The sequence below is a fragment of the Raphanus sativus genome, chromosome 6 (genome assembly GCF_000801105.2).
Source record: "Raphanus sativus cultivar WK10039 chromosome 6, ASM80110v3, whole genome shotgun sequence".
Taxonomy (NCBI): domain Eukaryota; kingdom Viridiplantae; phylum Streptophyta; class Magnoliopsida; order Brassicales; family Brassicaceae; genus Raphanus; species Raphanus sativus.
In genome coordinates, this window is record NC_079516.1 from 8,696,044 (window position 1) to 8,716,531 (window position 20,488).

Sequence of the window (20,488 nt, forward strand, 5' to 3'; positions counted from 1 at the left end):
AATCTTCTTTTTGGGAACGTGTCCATGTTTTTCTTTTCAAAATGACTCACTGTTTTAAGAGATTTACAAACAATTCATCAATATTTTGAGTTGCAGAGCTGAGTACGACCCTGAACATGATCTCTTGGAAAAGGACTTCATGATGAAAGGTAGATGGTATCACAGGAAAGATTTGGAGGTAAAACTATGCTTTCTTCATTTGTTTCTATGCTTTCTACTAATAAATGGGATTTTCTATGGAGGTAAGGTAGGTCCCCACTGTTGTTTCTTCTTACAAACTCAAATCTATTTATTGAAACTAACATGTCTCTAGTATATAGTCAAAGAAGAAAATTTTAACTCCTAATTAGTTAGTGTAAAGTGTTTTCATCAGCTAAGCTATTTTTGTGATGGGCAGGTTAAAAACAGTAGAGGAGATGTTCTGCAGTGTAGTCATTACATGCCTGTTGAACTCCCTGAAGGAAAGCCTTTGCCCTGTGTCATATATTGCCATGGAAACAGGTACACAACACTGAATCAGGAATTATGATTCTCTTCTCATTTGCTCCTCTTCCTTTATTAATTGGTACTTCAATTCTATTATTCAGTGGATGTAGAGCGGATGGTAGTGAAGCCGCTGTTGTGTTGCTTCTTTCGAACATCACAGTTTTCACCCTTGACTTTTCCGGATCTGGTCTCTCTGGCGGGGAGCATGTCACCTTGGGCTGGAACGAAGTATGTCCTTGTTTATCTCTTCAACATATACTTGTTACTTTGGTGTTGACATGTTTGCTCCATTTGTAAACCCACTAATCTTTATGAAGAGATATTCCACTTGATCTGGTTGGTGTAGGAAATATAGCTCATGTTTAGTCGTCACTGTTTATTGAGAAATGAGTGATCATTCTAAAGTTAAATATTGTTGTGAGTGGTTGCAGAAGGATGATCTGAAGGCTGTGGTTGAGTATTTGCGGCAGGATGGAAATATATCCCTGATTGGGTTATGGGGGCGTTCGATGGGTGCTGTTACTAGGTTCGTTCTTCTGTCTTGCATCATCAAGTTTAAAGTTAATGTCAATGCAACCACCATAAGAGAGTAGATGAAGTTATAGAATAAGCAATTTATTATTGCAATCACTTTGCTAAACTGTGATATATCATTTGTGTTGAATCATCCTTTCTGTTTACAGCTTGATGTATGGAGCTGAGGATCCTTCCATTGCAGGAATGATTCTAGACAGCCCCTTCTCCGATTTGGTCGATCTGATGATGGAACTTGTAGATACATATAAATTCCCTCTACCAAAGTTCACCGTAAGTAATATTTTTTTCTGTCTTCCACATTACTTTTATTTTTTAATGGTTTTTAATCTCCTTCCACTACTGTATATTCAGGTGAAATTTGCAATACAGTTTATGCGTAGAGCTATTCAGAAAAAAGCCAAGTTTGATATAATGGATCTGAACACCATCAAGGTTGTGTTCATAAAAGCTCTGATGTTTGTAACAACATTTTTTTGCTTTACCTGTCACGATCATGATACTGGTTGGTTTGTTTATGTTCCATGCTGCCTGCAGGTGGCAAAATCTAGTTTTGTTCCGGTTTTATTTGGACATGCCTTGAATGATGACTTCATCCGCCCTCATCATTCAGACCGTATATATGAAGCCTACGTAGTAAGTAACCAATTCTTGATAGCATTCGTCGTCTTATATGTTCTCTTATGAAATAGCATTTTGCTATAAACATCTGGCTTTTATGATTATTTTGTAGGGAGACAAAAATATAGTCAAGTTTGAGGGAGACCATAACTCTCCACGGCCTCAGTTCTTCATTGATTCGATAAATATATTTTTCCATAACGTCCTTCAACCTCCAGAGGTGGTGGGGCCAACATTTTATGACCCGTTGGATGATTACTTGGCAAAGGTAATGCAATCAACCATGGCCCATGTTGACTGTTTATTTTATTTATTTTTCTAACTACATCAATATCGCTGTCTATTTTTTTTTTTTTATGTTCAGGGAAGTTGGAGTAGTATTCATGACACCACTATTCCACAATCCTCAATGCAGAAAAGTGAGTCTTCCTCTTGAGTTTTCAGATATTTTGAGCAAACGTACGTTACATCCTTTTTGACTACTATTCAGGTTTAGCCTCGAGTAGCATCTCTGACGCAATTAATGAAGTCCGTACAAAAAGACCGATGAGTCGCACAGATGTCAGTAATTCTTTGACTAATCTGAGCTTTTTTTTTTATAACTGCTAATGCACATTACTCTGTTTACTGATGTAAGGCAGTTTTGTGCATACGTTTGGATGTTTTGTTTTCCATTTTTTTCTGATAAGCAATGAGTTGGTCACCTTAGCGTTCGTAGTGCAAGATTTTAAAACTCCATATTAGTCTTTTTTTTTTTTATGGGTTTGTATTTACTCACATCAGGTTCCTTCGAATGTTACATCTAATGGTTCTTCTTCACAAACTAAGGTAGAAAATCAGTTTCTCTTCCTTTTTCTTATTTGCTATTCTTGTGTTGTTTTTGTTGGCTGCTGCTACTCATTATTCTTCGAGACAGATGTTTGATGGTGACCATCTTATGTTCTTTGTAAACAGGAAAAAGAGAATCATGATGGCTGTGACAGTTCATCTCCTCCTGATATGATAAGCTTTGATATGTTAGACAGCGATCAAGATGTAGAATATCACTTGGAGGACATCCCATCTAATGCAGAGGAAGAAGAAAGGGTGAGAGATCCAAAAGCAGACATTCTAAGTAAATATGTCTTCATGTTCTATTTTTGACATTCATAATAATAATCTTATTTACTTGATTCAGATGCTTATGAGAGCGGTGATGGAATCATTGAAGGACTTGGAAGTTCAAAGTCTTGAGAATAAAGAACCTCCGGAGAAGAGAGTTCACGGAAGCAATGCTTTTAAGACTGCACAGCAATCCCTCCTTTCTAGTGAAGTATCAACTTCAACTCAAGCGAACCAATCAGAGACTGATTATGCTTCCAGTCCAGGGGATGCATTACTATCTTCTTCCGTGTCCAATGCACCAAGTGAGACGCCGGCTTCTTCGAGCGAGAAGGTAAACGAGACCGGTGACATGTCAGCGGTTGCAAAGCCCACTGTGACAGTTGAACGTAGTAGTAGCAGTAGTAAATGGGATTTCAACTTCTTCAAAAACAGCAAATAATTCCAGTTATTCAGTTTGATTTTGAAACTTGGTGAAGTCAATGCAAAATGCATATATGTCCAAAAGAAATAGTTGGTTTCTTTTTCAATGATTTGTTCATGATAGGTTAACATTCTTTGGCTTTGGTTATGGTTTTTTTATTCAAATGTTTGTAATCTTGGGTCTGCACTTTGTTCATTTCAAGTATTTTCTTAAGTTTACTTCATCCTCTTTCTCACTCGTGTTACAGACACATGATAATTCAATTATATTTTTGCATTTACTGCTTTCTGTCTTGTTTCTTGAAGACCATAAGAAATGGGTTTCAAAGTTAAGTTTAGAGTGTTGATGGACAAAGTCCATGTTGGTCCATGAATATAGAAATAAATAAGGAAGGTTTTAAGTAGCAGCTCAAAGCATGTGGTGACCCACTAATTTAGATTTGGAAGTCAGTGCCACTGGTAAAAGCAAAATTTATGTTTTGCTTGTTTGTGATGTTGTGTTTTATTTGTGAGGTGAGGATGTTGAATACTAAATCCACATGTTATATCGATCACCATTAATGAGCAAAATCTTCTTAAGCTATGAAAAAAAGCCTGCAAAAAACAAACACTCAATGTTGGTTTTTTTTAAAACAAATTTATCTGCAAAATCACAACATGGTAACAGAGCTGTGTTGTTCAAATGTCAACACTAATTAGTAAGGAAAAATTGCTTCATTAGCTATTTTTCTTTTTCTTTTCCTGGCTTAAGTGTTATTCGGATGCGTCCCTCGCAGGTTAAAAACAGTGGAGGAAATGTTATCCAGTATAATCATTACATGCCAGTTGAAAGACCTGGAGGAAAGCCTTTTCCCTGTGTAATATATTGCCATGGAAACAGGTAGACTTCAGGAATAGGATTACTTTTTAACTTTGTTCTCATGATCTTCAGACCGAAGCATTTAGCTTTGTCCACTTTCGGAAAATTGTCATAAGCAAGAGTGATGAAGATTGGGAAAATATCCCACTTATCAAACCAATCCACAAACCCTGTTTTCACCAAACCAGTGAATAAAGAAACAACATCACAAATAATAAACATAAAAAAAATTTCACTTACTAATTTCATAAGAGAGTACCTTGGCATATAACTTCAACTTGAAACCACAGAAGGCTGAAATAGGCATTCCAATTAAGTAGAATGTTCCCAAGTTTATAATCGTGACTACATGCTGCCATCCGCATCCTCTAGCCACTCCTGTAGAACGATAGATAGTTGGATGGATAGAAAATATGAGCTTCAATTTCTTTGGCAATTCAAAACAAGAAGAAAGATCTTTTACCTGATAGAACACCTTGGACTGAATCAAGAGTTATAGAGGCAGCAAGAAAAAATCTCAATGATGCAAACTCTTCTTTGATGACAGGACTATTGCTGAATAACCCAGCCCAACCATCATGACCTACAAGTAAAGCAAGCACTACACCGAAAGCAAGGACTAAAGACAGTTTAACGGTTACAGAAGTCGCCTTCTTTGCGCCTTGTACATTTCCTGCTCCAAGTTCATTGGACACACGCGTGCTGCATGGGTTGTTAGTTATGTTTTCATTATTACATTTTCAAAAAAAAATGTTACAACAAGTGGAAAACAGAGTTTTGAAATAATTGATGAGATGGCTGACCTTGCAGCTGCGCTAAGTCCATATGTTAACATGTAGCTAATTGACTCCGTGTTGACACTGAAATTATTTTTACATTATGCACGAATGAGCTATTTTTGTTGGTATGAAATAGAACATTAATTAACTAAGTAGTGATATAAAGCTTACCATATTGCTACCAAAGAGGTGGTGATTTCCGGATTAGACATCAAACCTGCCAAGAACACAAGTATCTCGAAAGCCCAATATTCCAAACTGTTACAAAAACAATATATAGTCAATTCTTATGATTCAACACGTATATGAATTCAAGTAGTTAGTAATCGTTATTGATCTGACTTACCATACCATAGCAGCAGAAGGGAGGCTCAATGTCAAGTTTATGACTACATAACTGAATGGTTCTAATGAAAATCCGGTCCATGTTTCCTTAAACTTGTCTGAACATATCACATAAGTTCCAAGAGAAAGAAAGGCTATCCACAATGATATAGACGTAGCTATTGGAGCACCAATAAATCCAAGGCCAGCAAAATAGACCAGAACATATGAGACACCAATATTAATCACCAGGGGAACAAACGAGAAGATGACTAGCGGAGTAACGATAGATTGCGTTTGGCAAAACCTCACAATGCTCTGTAAGAACCCGTAAGCTAGTAAACCGGGAGCTTGGTATTTCATATAGAGTGCAGCTTGTCTTGAGATATTGGGATCTTGTCCAATAAGTCCGAAAACTGGTTCTGTGAAGAACCAGAAGATGGAGATGAGGATGGTGAAGACTAATGAGACGATGCATGATGATTGTAGATGAATCCCCAACATTCTGTAGCTTTTTGCACCAAAGCCTTGACCACATAATGTCTCAAGTGCTCCACTTAACCCTGTCTGAAAATAATAAAAGGACACCAACATATACTATTACTTTTTTTTGGCATCATATACTATTACTTATATATACATATTCTAATATTCACATGCTTACAAATCATCATTAATGAGCCAGATATTCTTTTAGATATGTTAAGAAGAAAATTCAAACTAAACTTATCCACAGGTTCATTGTAGACTCCTTTTTTTTTGACATCTGTTCATTGTAGACTCCTTAAGTAACATGAAAATTGATTAATTACATCCCTTATGTTATGGTCACGATCTACACGCAACTATTAAAAAGGACTTGTTGACTCCAAAAACCGAATTCTAGAGACATGGATAAGTAATTTATGCAGCTTGAAATCAATAGGACCTTGTGGATATAAATGATTATGGTATAAGATCGGGGATGGTACCATGAAGGCAAAACCGGTGACAGTGGCCCAAGAATTGGCGAGGGTTGCACCAGCTAACTCGAGTTGGCCGAGGTGAGAAGCAAACATCACAGATGTTAAAGGGATGCAATAGATGAAAAGATTTGTGAATATCATTGGAAGAGCGTATATAATTTGAGCCTTTGATTCTTCCACGTCTATCACTTTTTGAACCCAAGATAAGCTTCTCCTTCCTATATCGTCTCCTTCACCCCCGTGATCATTCAACAACGGGGTGGTAGTCTTGATGGTTTTAGCCATTGGATCTTCTTGATGAACACTTTTGCTTAATTTTGGTTGACGAGGAAACTTGAGAATGGGAGAGGAAGACAAGAGTTAGAACTTAGAAGAGGCGAATTCTGATTTGTAAAGGTGAAAAACTGAATTAAATAAGGGAGGCAAGTGAAGTAGCAACACGTTAACACAACGAGAGGCAAGCAGTGAGTTAAGGCTCAAATTCAAGAGGCCCATCTCTTATCTACCTTCTCTTTTCTATTTATTGCCACACCGTAATAACAATGGACTATATATAAATTCAGTTCATGTCGAAACCACTACTCTTTGCTATCGTTGTCGCTTCGTAAACACCAAAGCAAATGAAATTTAAGAGCCATGTACATACAAAATAAAATCATATATTCATTCATTTAGTCTACGAATACCATCAACGTGTACACCAGGCCCGGCTCTAGACATGTGACAGTGGCACTGGGTCCATTGCTATTTTTGATTTTTAAAGTTTCATTTTGGTATGAGAAATTTTTTTTAGTCTAGGGTCCATATAATACTTGAGACTGGCCTGGTGTACACTTAATTTTATTGTTGTTTTCAGAAAATGGGTTTCCACTATTTTTGTTTACCATAAAGCAAGATTGCCTAAAGTTATATAAGGAAAATTAGGGCTGTGCATTTTATCCGTTAAATTAGATTCGATTCGCTATCTGTTGCTATTCGATCCAAAAATTCTGAATATCCGTAAGCTTTCGAAACAAAGCAAATACTAAAATTCAATATCCGTTAAAATCAAAGCAAATCACAAATATTAAAATTTTGGGAAGCGAATATCCGATCCGATCCGTCAATATATAAATACATGTATATGTTGATTATATTTAAAATTTTAAATGTATAAAATTATATAATTATTATTCTAACTTATGATTTGACACATTATATTCACACTATTACTTATATTAAAGTATTACATAAAAGGAAGAGAAAACATTTACGACAATTATATTTTTTTCTTAATTTTGTGTTATTATAATTGTTAACCAAGTTTAAAAATTTACAAAATATGTAGATTCACTATATATTTTAATTTTTATCTTTTATATCATGCAAAAAAATATATTTTAGAAAACATATTTGTATCGAATTTTTAAGATTATTTTTATTAATCAAACCAAATGAGATATTCGTAATTATCCGCAAATATCTATTTATTTTCCGGATATCCGTTTTCCGAATATCCGTATTTTCTGAAATAAAGTAAATCAGAAAATTAGATATCTGTAATATTCGAGACAAATGACAAATACTTTCAAAAACTTGGATATCCGATCCGTGCCCAGACCTAACGAAAACCAAGATTAGAATCAGAGCACTCCTGTAAATATATCAATAATTTCAAATTATTTACGACTAACTGATTGGTTTAAGAGAAATACTTGGGTTCACCCATAGGTTGAACCTATATTCAGCATCTTTAAAAAAGGAAATAAAATATTTTCAAGTTATATTATATATTTAAACTAAAGAATAAAAATAAATAAAAATAATATTAATTGTTAATAAAAACACGTTTAAAAAATATTTTTAAAAAAGGAAACAAAATATTGTCAAGTTTTATTATATTTTTAAAATTTAAATAAATAGAAAATAATAGTAGTCGCAAAAAAATTATATATAAAATACCGTTAGCAAAACACAAAATCCTAAATCATAAACCCTAAACCCTTGGTAAACCCTAAATCCTTGGATAAATTTTAAATCTTTGGATTTTTTTTAAAAAAAAATTTTAATACAGTCAGCAAAACACTAAATCCTAAACCATAAATACTAAACCCTAAACTCTAAATACTAAATCCTAAACTCTTGGGTAAACCCTAAACCCTTGAATAAATCCTAAACCGTAGGATTTAGAATTTATTCAAGTGTTTGGAATTTACCAAGGGTTTAGGATTTACCCAAGAGTTTAGGGTTTATAATTTAGGATTTAAGGTTTAGTGTTTGGCTAACGGTATTAAAAATATTTTTTAACGTGTTTTTATTAACAATTAATGTTATTTTTTATTAATTTTTATTTTTTAGTTTAAAATATAATATAAATTGACAATATTTTTTTTTAAGATGTTGATTATGAAATAACGAAATCCTATTGGTTGGATGAACCTATAGGGGTGAATCCAATAATTTCTCTTGATTTAGTTATTTCTTTTTGCCACACCTTTTTAAACAAAATAAAATGATTAGGCCCTGGCTTTTGGCTACATATTTTAATCGTAGCCTAACTATAAATGGAAAGAGTTTTTCTTTTCTTTCTAAAAAGTTTTCAGATTAAAAATTCCGGAAATTTATTTGTTTTAAATTACAATGACATCTTAAAAAGAAAAAGAAATAAGATTAAAAGAAAATTGTATATGTTTTGTGATGATTTGACATATTTTGCAATTGTCACCAATCAGAAAAAAATTTAGTTAGGAAAACAACTTTGTTAAATAACGCAATAACCAAAATATTTGTTTTTGGTGTGGTCTACAAGTTATAAATAACGCACTTCTTTTATCATTATGTGACTACAAATTATGGTGCGGTTCAGAGTTATAGTGCTGTTCATATGCATTTTTTATTTAACAGATTAAGATCTACGTCATGCAAAGATGAGTTTTGTAAACCATGTAATGGTGGGCTAGTGGTGTCGAGGGAGTTACGATCCCAATACGGACACGGCTTTGAAACCCTGTGTGATCACCCGGACTAGCGTTAAATCGCAAAAATACGTGAAGTGCCGTGGGCCTCGTGGGATTAGTCGGTTGACCTCGGTCGCCGAACCCCACGGTTATCAAAAAAAAAAATGAGTGTTGTATATACAGATATTTTTATTTACTATTATATATTTATGTTCTTATACATATTATATATATATTAAAGAGCTGAGAGATTAGTAACTATTATGTATATAATTAAATTGGCACAAACATATAAATCAAACAATAATTTTTATTATTTATAATCATTTTACGGTAAACACATCCAAATAATTATTTTTATCTATTTTATATGATAAATAACTAAATTTAAATGATGTTAAAAGATGTATAGTATATTTTAATATGACTATTTATAAAATAAAATTTTATATTCATATGATTTTATGATCGTTGTAACTTTTAAAGCAGAAAAAATTAAATCATTGATAAAAAATTAAATATGGAACTTTTAATTTTTTCATAATTTATAATCATTTTTAAAAATTCAATGAAAATTTTAAACTAAAATATTAAATTCTAAGTACTCTTCAATGTAAATTTTAAATTTATGAATTTTACATGATATATTAGAAAATACATATATCCATATACATATATATAAACAATCTAAATCTTATATATTAAAACAGAAGTCATGACTTCTTTCATGTGTGATTTTTTAATTTGGATCATCATTTAGAAATTTTATTAAATTTTACTAAGACTAATAATCATATATAGAATCTTTAAAATAATTTAATCATAATATCTTTTGATATTTTTTCATTTTAAATGTAAATATATTTATTTAGAAATTCTAACAAATCTGTTTTAAAATATTTTTACAAGATCTTCATTTTTCGGAATGATATTTAAATAATTTCACTAATTTCGAAATTAGTTTGAATATTATTATACATTAATAAATTAAGTTATTATTTGTAAAAATAAAAAATATATTATATTTTATCTATTTTTTTTTTGTCATCAAAAATACAGACTCATATTGACTATGTACACCAAACCGGTAGCTCGGCATCCATGTGAATGACAAAAGACGATTGTTGTCTGGCACTGCGTGCTAAACGATCCGCCCTTGAATTTATATTTTATCTATTATTTATCATAATCAATCATATTAAAAAGAAAATTATTATATTCAGTTAAATATAATAAAATTGTATTAAATTAATAATTTATATATTTAATATATTTAATATATTTTATTTTCGTAAGCATAAAATATTTATGTTCAAAAATAAAATGTAATATTTTGGTGAGACGGGTTAACATTATCAAAATATATAATACATGTATAAGAATTAACATGTATTTCATTAAAGCTAATAATATAAAATCTTTGTAACTACTTTAATCATAATATCTTTTTATTTTAAATATGTTGACAGTATGGCTTAAGATTAGAAAACTATATAGCACATGTCTAAAAAATAAAATACAATAATATATTATTTAAAACAAATAAGCATAAAAATATTTGTAAAAGTAAATCCAGTTTTGAAGAGTGGATCAGAATTTACCGTAAATTAAATACAAAATAATTTTCAGATATGTTTTCTCATGAATATATTAATTTGTTTAATAGCTAAATTCATATATAATAAGATAAATATATAATAAGAAGTGACAAATACATACGATTTTAACAATTGTTAGTATAACATGTAAATTATAAATTATAGTATTTGAAAGAGTTATATAAACATTTAAATATATTACTAACGTTAAAAATATGTACCATTTATATTCTAAAAAATATTTATATATTTATAAAAATGAAAAGAGAATTCACGCGGTTACGCGGATCAAGATCTAGTATCTATTAAATAAGATTTTTTATTAATATAGTTTTATGAAAATTTGTATCTGGTTATAATAAAATTAAATCATTGATCAAAAAATCTTCAAAGTGGATCAAGATCTAGTTGTTTTGAAAAAAAATCAAAATATAATATATACAGAAAAATCTAAACGTTTTTATATGGTTAATGTCATTATTCAATTTATTTTAATAATATATTTTAAAATTTTTTAAAGGATATACAAATTATTATCAAAACTATGATTTTGATTGTGAAACTTCTATAAATTAATAATGTTGGGACTACACCAAAACTATGATTTTTTATTAATTTATAGAGATTATTAATTTATCGAGATACTAATTGAACTAAAAACTCAATCTGATACTATGAAATTATATTAATTTATAGCGATATTAATTTATATATTATTAATTTAAAGAAGTTATACTGTATATATACTATTTTATAAAAATTAGAAAGAATCATGCCGTTTGAATATTGTAGAAATCTCTTTATATACAATTTTGATTGTCTTTTTTTTTTTAATTTTAATTTTTCATTTATTATCAAGTTCTTCAATTATGTTTATCATGTCGTTTATGTTTTTCCTCCGTAAAATATTTCAGACACTGATTCAACATGACCCCGGAGCACTTCCAAAAGCTTCTATCTCTATAAGATCAGTCTCTGTATTTCCGTCTCACTAAAGACGACCCCACATCTATCTTTATAATATTATTTGAGAAGTCATTTTCCTATGTGTCGTCCTCACGTTAACTCTCACGATGGTTGATTACACAGATATCCTTAATGAATTAAATTATTACAGTTAAATATTTTTACTAATTTTTTTGTTTAGTTTCCTTTTTAAAATTTTCCAAATAACATATATAATAAAAAGGAAATATTTATTATATTTTTACTAAGTTTATAAATAACTGATTTAGAAAAAAAACAAAAAGAACAGTTGCAAAAAAACCCTAGTTAGAAGAGTAACCGTCGGTCTTCTTTCTCTTGCTCCGGTGGTTGGTGGTTCTCACCACCACCGGGAGCGGGTAAGACTCTAGGGAAAGAGGCTCTCAAAGCTCTTTACCGCCGGCTTTCTGTCTCCGGGAAGGGATGGTTCTTCTAACATCTCTATCGTCGGCTTTGTGTCTCTAGGAAGGATGGTTTTTCTAGCATCTCGATCACTGAAACTTATGTTCTTGTGTGGTGAATTAATATTAGTTTGAAGTCGTGGGAATACTGCTTTTGTTTGGTTCTTGTTGTTTCAGTCACTTCGTCGCATCCTAAGTTAGCTTTTTGGGTTCGTTTTTTGTGATTTATGTTCGCTGTGGATCTACTAGACCTTATCTTGGACCTTTGTGGTTTTGGGAGATGGTTTCTAGACGAAGCAGTTAACTTGATCTTCAGTTTTTCTCTTGCGAGGAGATGGGCAGTCTTTGTTCTGTAGGTCACTTGGCTGCCTTGCGAGTGTCCGCGTGTAAGAACTGGTGGTTTTCTTTGACGTTTTCCCAAGTAGCGTTTCAAGGTCTTTTATCCTTGTATCTTAGTTTTAGTGGTGGTTTCTGGTCATGCAAGTTTCACATGGATAGCAGCTGCTGGAGTTGGTGTAGATTTGACCTCTCGATTATTTCTGATGTTGCTGGTTCTAATATGGCTTGGTGATACTCCCTTCAGGGTTGGGACTGCTCAAGATATTTGTTCTTTAGGTCAGCTCCATTGATATCGAATTCTTCTCGAAATGTGGAAGGAATAGATTTGTGGACATATATGGGTTTTAGGCTCAGTTTATGTCTTTATTTTATTTTGTTTGGTTTATGTTCTTTGTCTTTGGTTTCTTATCGACACTATGTATCTCAACTTTCTTCGAGTTAAAAAAAAAAAAAAAAAAAAAACTGTTATAGACAAAATTCAAATATATTGTATATCCTGCTACTCATTTTGAATTATAGAATCATAAATGAATTTCCTTTTATATAACTCAAAAAGAAATCTTATATAAAAATACAATATCTTAATATAAATATATCAATATCAGTTTAGATATATAAATATTGTATTTTAATTTAAAAATTATATAAACCAAAAAAAAATATAATATAAATATCTCTATAATATATTTGATAAGTCAGTTTCTTATATGTCGCACTCACTTTAATTCTTAGAATAGTTAATTACAATGATAACTTTAATGAATAAAATTTATTGTTAAAATACCACTATTTATATTTTAAATTAACTTTTTGAATATTTGTTTCCATATCACCTTTTTATGAAAAAGGAAATATATTTAATAAATGTATAACATTTTTAAAACATACAATTTAATAAAAACGAATTTCCTTTTATATAACTCAAAAAGAAATCTTATATAAAAATACAATACCTTAATATAAATATGTCAATATCAGTTTTTATATATAAATATCGTAATTTAATTTAAAATTATATAAACCAAAAAGTAATATAATATAAATATATTATACTTATTTTAAAAATATATCCAAAACTATAACTTAAGAAAAATAACTCAAAAAGGAATCTTATATAAAAATACAATATCTTAATATAAATATATCAATATCAGTTTTATATATAAATATTATTATTTAATTTAAAATTATATAAACAAAAATGAATATAATATAATATATACTATACTTATTTTAAAATATATCTAAAACTATAACTTAAGAAAAAAATAATTATTTTATATATCAAAATAATGTAATATCAAAAAGATAATATATTATATATAAATATATAATAGTTTCTTTTATATTTATAACATTTTTAATTTAAAAATTAATTCCCTTTCTTAAATTCATAAATTATATTTCTTTCCTAAATCATGTTGATTAAATTAGTTTACTTATAACATGATAATTTCTAATATATCTCATTATTAAAATAAATATGTCAAATTAGTTTGAAATATCTTTTAAGATATTAAAAAAAATTCTTGTTTAAAAATTGGTCACGTTTATTGGAAACATTTTTGTGTAGGATATAATTTTAAAAATCTTATTTATAAAAAATTCACATTACTTGTTCATCCTAATTACTATTTAAATTTATTTTAATCACGTTTTAATTATAATCAATAATTGTTTCTATGATTAAAAATTCTCAACTTAATGATATATGGTTTTCATATCTTTACAAAAAAAAAAAATTAATTCTTTGAAATTTTAACAATCTCTTTAAATAGTTTAATATATCTAAGATTCTACTTTATTCACCAAAGTTATCTTTTTCTATGTAAAATCAAAGACCCTTCGTTTTTTGTATAGAAAATCATTCATCTTTGAATAAATGAAGTATCAAAGTGAATATCATAAAATAAAATATATAATGAAATAAGACTTCAAATAACTTAGTTAAGTAAATATTTTATCGACACAGCATTTATAATATGTAATAGAGCCAGCTAACACTTTGGATTTAAATATTTGTTAATCCACATATATCGATATTTCAGTTTAGAAGGGAATATACAATTTTATTTAATGTTGCCTTCACAAAATAAAACCAAAAATGCTATTTACAAGAAAATTTTCTAAAACATTAGGTAACTTTAATTGAATTTATGTTTATGCGTAAATTTAAAATCTAAAGTTATATTTTGAATAATGAAATTTTAAACTGATTTTAAACAAAAAAAATCAATTTTATCTGTCTATAAATTATCTAAGTGATTTGTGACAATAAAATAAAATAAAAATAAAAATTATAACTGAAATAACCATACAAACAATAAAAAAACTAGAGACGTCAGATTAAAATTGAACTAGAAGTTTTGAAACAAATATCATAGCAAAATTAAATATTATTTAAAACAAAGTATATTAAACATCACAATTCAAAAATTCGTAAAAAACATGGTTTAACTAAAATAATTTATAGCACTAAAACTAAACAAAAATAAATATTCAATTACAATTTATGTTTTACATAAATTTTCATTCCCGCATATAAATGCGGGTGAATCACCTAGTTTTATATAGTTCTTCATGTTTCTGAAAACCTAGTTTCTAAGACAACATAGATATAGACATCTTCCATAACAATAAATGCAACTTCAATTTTCTTGGAATACATTTATTACTCTTCCTTTTAATCATAAACTTGTTCGCCAAGTTTATTCCTCTTTTCTTATTTCCAAAATACTCTCTTGCTTTCAAAATCTACACGACTCCAGCTCAGCATCTCGACTCCACATGGTCTTTACCACTCAATACAATGTCAACTACGTCAGCGACTACTTTGGGGCAGACATCTTACATCTTCAAAATCAAAAATATAGTCACATTTATAAATCAAAGAAATATCTGCGTTATCACTCTAGTGTAATCTATTAAAAGTGAAGTACAAATTTAAATTAACCCTGAGATTTGCCAAATAATTACGAGATATTGCCACTGGCCTAACCATTCGTAAATATTAAAATAAACCAACTAAATATTAAACCAAACATCACGACTAAACCATCTTTAATGCTTAGCTGTTCTTCTCTAGCTGGGTTTCTGGAGGATTTGGCTTTCTTAATTTTTATTATTTTGTTGGGGAAAACGTCTGAATTTGGTGTTGCAGACAAGTTTATTTAAAACCTTTAGTTTTTTAGTGGTTTTGGTTAAAGGGATCTCTTTTATTTCACATCGGGTCTGATTCTTTTGGGGCTTTAGGTTTAATTTCTTGAAGATAATTGTGAGCTTATTGAATGTGGAGAAAAGATTGAAGCTTAAGTGTTTGTTGAAATGTCTATGAGTGAAATTGATCTGTTTTGAGTAACTATCGATCTGGGGTGGATTCAAAGTCTCTCTCTTTTTGAGAAATCTTTTGAGTTTGGTGGAGGCTTAGCTACTGTAGTTTCTTCGTCAAGGAGGAAGTTTGGCTTGCATGAAGCTGGGATCCAAATCTGATGCTTTCCAAAGAAAAGGCCAAGCTTGGTATATTCACCTTTATCTCTCTGAGTTTTTTTTTTTTTTGATTCTTCATAATTTTCATTGTTAAATCTGATACCTTTGGTCTCTGCATTTCTCAGCCAAACCTTTTTCCTTTGTCTGACTTTGTTCTTTTCATTTTTTTTGCTATTTGCAGGTTTTGCACACTGGACTTCCAAGTGATATCTATCTTATTAAAGCTGAAGTACAATTTCGGTGTGTTTGGATACTTGGATAAGAATTTAAAAAGGAGGTTTGTTTGGAAACATGGATAACAATATTAAATGAGAATTGTTTGGAAAAAGGAATAGCAGTATATTTACTTTCTTTTATTTACAGATTTAGTCATTGCATTTATAAAAAATTATGTATTTCCTTTTTGTAATTTTTTTATTTACAGATTTTACCACTACATTTAAATTCAATTGAAAATAATTAATTATAATTCCAAACTTATCTAAACAAATTGATGTCTCCATATATTGATCATTATTAATATGTAAAATTACTATTAAAAAAACATTTCACTTATTTTAACCAAACACATAAAAATATATATATTTTTTTTACAAAATCAGTTAGACATAAACATTCGGATACCCATTTAGGTACGAGTCGTTTCTTTCGGGTATAGTTTTTTTGGGTTTTGAAATTTCTTTTTAGTACTTCCTTTTTGTGTTTTCTTTATTTATAGATTCTACCATTGCATTTAAAATTAATTTAAATTAATTAATTAAAATTTCAAAATTATCTAAACAAATCGATATTCATATATTGATCATTATTAATATTGTAAAAATATTAGTAAATAAAAATTTATATTTAACTTCATTTATCCAAACACATAAAAATATTTTCTATTTGTTTACAAAATCAGTTAGGCATATACATTCATGTATCCATTTAGGTATGGGTCGTTTCTTTCGGGTATATATTTTTTGGGTTTTGATATTTCTTTTTAGGTACTTCCTTTTTTGTATTTTTTTATTTACAGATTATACCACTGCATTTCAAATCAATTAAAATTCATTAATTACAATTCCAAAACTTACTGAAACAAATTGATATTCATATATTGATCATTATTAATATTTTACAAATATTACTGAATAAAATTTTATATTTCACTTAATTTAGCCAAACACATAAAATATTTTTTATTTGTTTACGGAATCCGTTAGAAATAAATATTTGGGTACCCATTTAGGTACTGGTCAATTTTTTCGGGTATAGATTTTTTTGGTTTTGATATTAGGCCATTTTTGGATATAAATTTATGTGTGAGTTTCAAATTGAATCCCCCGGGTCTGTATGAATTTTGTTCTAATGTATAGGAAACTAAAATGTTCAAATAACGAAAGTATTTGAAAATAATTTATATTTGAACAAAATATAATGGCTGCACATAACAAAATATTAATATAAAAATACTGTATTACTTGCATTCAAAATCAATTTTTTAACAACAAACTACACAAATATTTTTATTTGTATAAAAAATGAAAATACAATAATTTAATTAATATAGAAATATGTCACATTGTTTAAACAAAAATATCAATATTAAAATATTATACATTTTGCGTTCTAAAATTATTTATTTTAGTAACAAGCCAAATAAATATATTTATTAGAGAGAGAATAAAACAAAGCCAAAAACACATAGTTTACGAGAAATACTCTATATGTCGAACTTATTATAAAAAAATATTTTACTAAAATAAATACATTCAATAATTACAAACAAATAATATATTTCATAAAAGTGAAAATAATACCCGCCCTTAGTCTATCTTATTAAAGGTGAAGTACAAATTCGGTGCGTTTGGATACTTGGATAAGATTAATAAATTTTTTTGGTGTGTTTGGTTATAGCTATAAAAAATGGAGTGTTTGGAAACTTGAATAGTAGTATCTATTAATTGTGTTTCCATATTTCACTTAGTTTAACAATTTAATTAATTATATTACCTTAATAATAAATCACATCATTAATTATATTACCATAATAATAATAGTGCATATTTTATTTATTAGTTAATCAATATTAACTTTGTGCCAATTATAAAATCAAAAATGCTAAATAAATAGGTTTTACATATGATTAAACATTTGGTTTATTTTATTTTACTAAAATATTTTTATTTTAGTTACAATCGGTGGAAAATTACGTACCCAAAAACATAGTTCAAAAATATGTTTTGTGAATAAAATAATAACTTAAATCAAAATACTTAAAATGTCCTACATTTATTGTCACTTAATTTTCCACTCCATATAATTATTTTACTTGATAAAAAAACTCTTTCTATTTCACTTAATTTAGCAAACACATAAAACAGTTTTTTATTAATTTATATAATCATTTAGACATGAACATCATCTGTCTATTTAGGTACATGTTGTTCTTTTCGGGTATCTTTTTTTTTTGGTAACCAAGTCCCGCTTGAATATTATAAACTTATGTGTGGATTTTGAGTTGGATCATTCTAGATCTGGATGAATTCGGTTCTGATGTATAAGAACCTAAAAATATCTAAATAACCAATGTATCTAAAACGGGTTCGGATATTTGTAATAAAAATAACCATATAACCTGATTCGGTCCAGATCTTTTGAGTATCGTTAGTTACCAGATCTTTTGAATATCGATGTATAAAAATATATTTCACGGGCCAATTTAACAAAATATTAATTGGTTCAGTTGAAATAAATATATTTTAAAAAATTATATGAACTGAAAAAATCACTATAAGAGTACTTACATTTGGATTCAAATCATTTTTTTAATAACAAACTACACAAATATGTTGATTTGTATACAAATTTAAATTACAATGTAAATATTTAATTGAACACAATTAATACAGAAATATGTCACATTGTTTAAACAAAATATCAAAGTAAACAGTTGCGTTCTAAAATCATTTATTTTAACAACAAGCCAAATAAATATGTTGATTGGAGAAGGAATAAAATAAAGAAATTTTTACTAAGATAAATACATTCAATAATTACAAACAAATAATATATTTCATAAAAGTAAAAAATAATATCCGCGCTTCGATATGTTGATTGGAGAGGGAATAAAACAAAGTCAGAGAAACACATAGTTTACCAGAGACACTATGTGTGTCAAATTTATTATAAAGAAAATTTTACTAAAATAAATATGTTCAATAATTACAAACAAATAATATATTTCATAAAAGTAAAAAATAATATCCGCGCTTTCGAAGCGCGGGTCAAAATCTAGTTGTCCTTGAAGTTGAAGTTGGAAAGGTGTATTTCCATCTTCACAAGTTTCCTTTGCTCTCTAGAAGTGGAGTCATGGAAAGAAGAATTTCTTTTTTTTTTTTCTGATCAAAAAAAGGAAAGAAGAAATTCAGAAGCATCCAAAGAAGGGGATAGGGACGCAGCTTGACCAGGCGGCACTAGAAGATCTTCTAATGCCTAGCTTTTTTCATACAATAGAGAATATATACGATGTTGACTCTGTGCAGAAGATCTTGGATCATTTTCTTAGTACGGATTAGATTACGTCTGTTGACGTTGGCTCTCCCTGTTCTATAATATATGATGGAATATAATCAGATTACCGCAGTCAACACCAAGGACAGCGGTTGCAAAGCTAATCGATGGGTATCTTTCTGAAGTTGCACCTGATGTAAATCTCAAGCTTCCAAAGTTCCAAACTTTAGCTGCTTCTTTTCCTGAATACACCAGATTTTTAGATGATGGACTATATCGTGCAATAGACATTTACTTAATGCCTCATACGTGGTTAATGGAAACAAAAAGAGAGAATCTTTGCAGGTTGTTAGATTGCTAGAAGCTCTCTTTAGAAGCTTGCACACAAGCGATGGTGGTGGTGGTTTGGTATTAAGCTGAAGTCACATCAGTGCAGTGCTCAAAAAGGGGTCTGTGTCAAAGTCTACCAACAAGAATGTGAAGATAGATAATTTTATTGATAAGCTTTTATTTGTGTTTTATCTGAAAGTTCTTACAAACTATATTTTTTTGTAAATTTATTTGTACACTGTATTCATTATATAGAAATAAATCTTACAAATCATCAATTATTCTATTTTCGGTTATATAAAGCTAAGAATTTTACTTGATTAATATTAAGTTATGTTTTCGGTTTTTTAATTTTTAATTTTTTTTGGACAACTTAATTTTTATTTTTTATATTCAGATAACAACACAATATGTATATATATATGAATTATATTTTTATTTTAAAATATATATTTTAGACTTTAGATAATTTTTATTATTATTAATTTTAATCATTTATCTAATAAAAAAATAAAATTCATGATTTTATTCATTAAGAGTATAAACGATATTAGCCGCTTTAACTTTTAACGTGAGAGTTCGAATGCGAAAAATTATTTCGCAAATAATAGTATATATATATATATATACGAAAAATCATTTCACAAATAATATTATATATATTTATATAACGAACCAAAACAAATGACAACAAAAAACAATTAATAAAATTGATGCATATAAACTACAAAAATCATATTAAACATCTATTAAATATTGGTAAATGGTAAAATATATACTATCAATTATTTGTGAAAAAATTGAACAATATAAAAATTAAAAAACCA

General features: G+C 28.7%; 2 protein-coding genes across 3 annotated transcripts; one reads left to right on the forward strand and one right to left on the reverse strand.

The window, feature by feature from the left end:
* Window positions 1-27: 27 nt before the first annotated feature.
* LOC108813234 (uncharacterized) lies at window positions 28-3,394 on the forward strand. 2 transcript variants are annotated; one of them, XM_056988425.1, is made up of 13 exons: window positions 28-178; window positions 398-501; window positions 588-714; window positions 918-1,012; window positions 1,170-1,293; window positions 1,375-1,455; window positions 1,558-1,656; window positions 1,754-1,909; window positions 2,006-2,060; window positions 2,132-2,202; window positions 2,425-2,469; window positions 2,596-2,727; window positions 2,819-3,394. In XM_056988425.1, exons 1-13 carry the CDS (start codon window positions 140-142, stop codon window positions 3,182-3,184), a joined length of 1,494 nt encoding a protein of 497 aa, XP_056844405.1. In that variant the 5' UTR covers window positions 28-139; the 3' UTR covers window positions 3,185-3,394. The 2 variants fall into 2 exon arrangements, with proteins under 2 accessions (XP_056844405.1, XP_056844404.1); XM_056988424.1 differs by lacking the exon at window positions 2,425-2,469.
* Window positions 3,395-3,755: 361 nt separating this feature from the next.
* Window positions 3,756-6,583, reverse strand: LOC130494678 (protein DETOXIFICATION 19). The gene is made up of 7 exons (XM_056988590.1): window positions 6,099-6,583; window positions 5,150-5,694; window positions 4,975-5,061; window positions 4,828-4,884; window positions 4,488-4,726; window positions 4,284-4,402; window positions 3,756-4,194 (listed from the first exon to the last, which is right to left on the reverse strand). Exons 1-7 carry the CDS (start codon window positions 6,375-6,377, stop codon window positions 4,093-4,095), a joined length of 1,428 nt encoding a protein of 475 aa, XP_056844570.1. The 5' UTR covers window positions 6,378-6,583; the 3' UTR covers window positions 3,756-4,092.
* Between the last annotated feature and the right edge of the window lie 13,905 nt (window positions 6,584-20,488).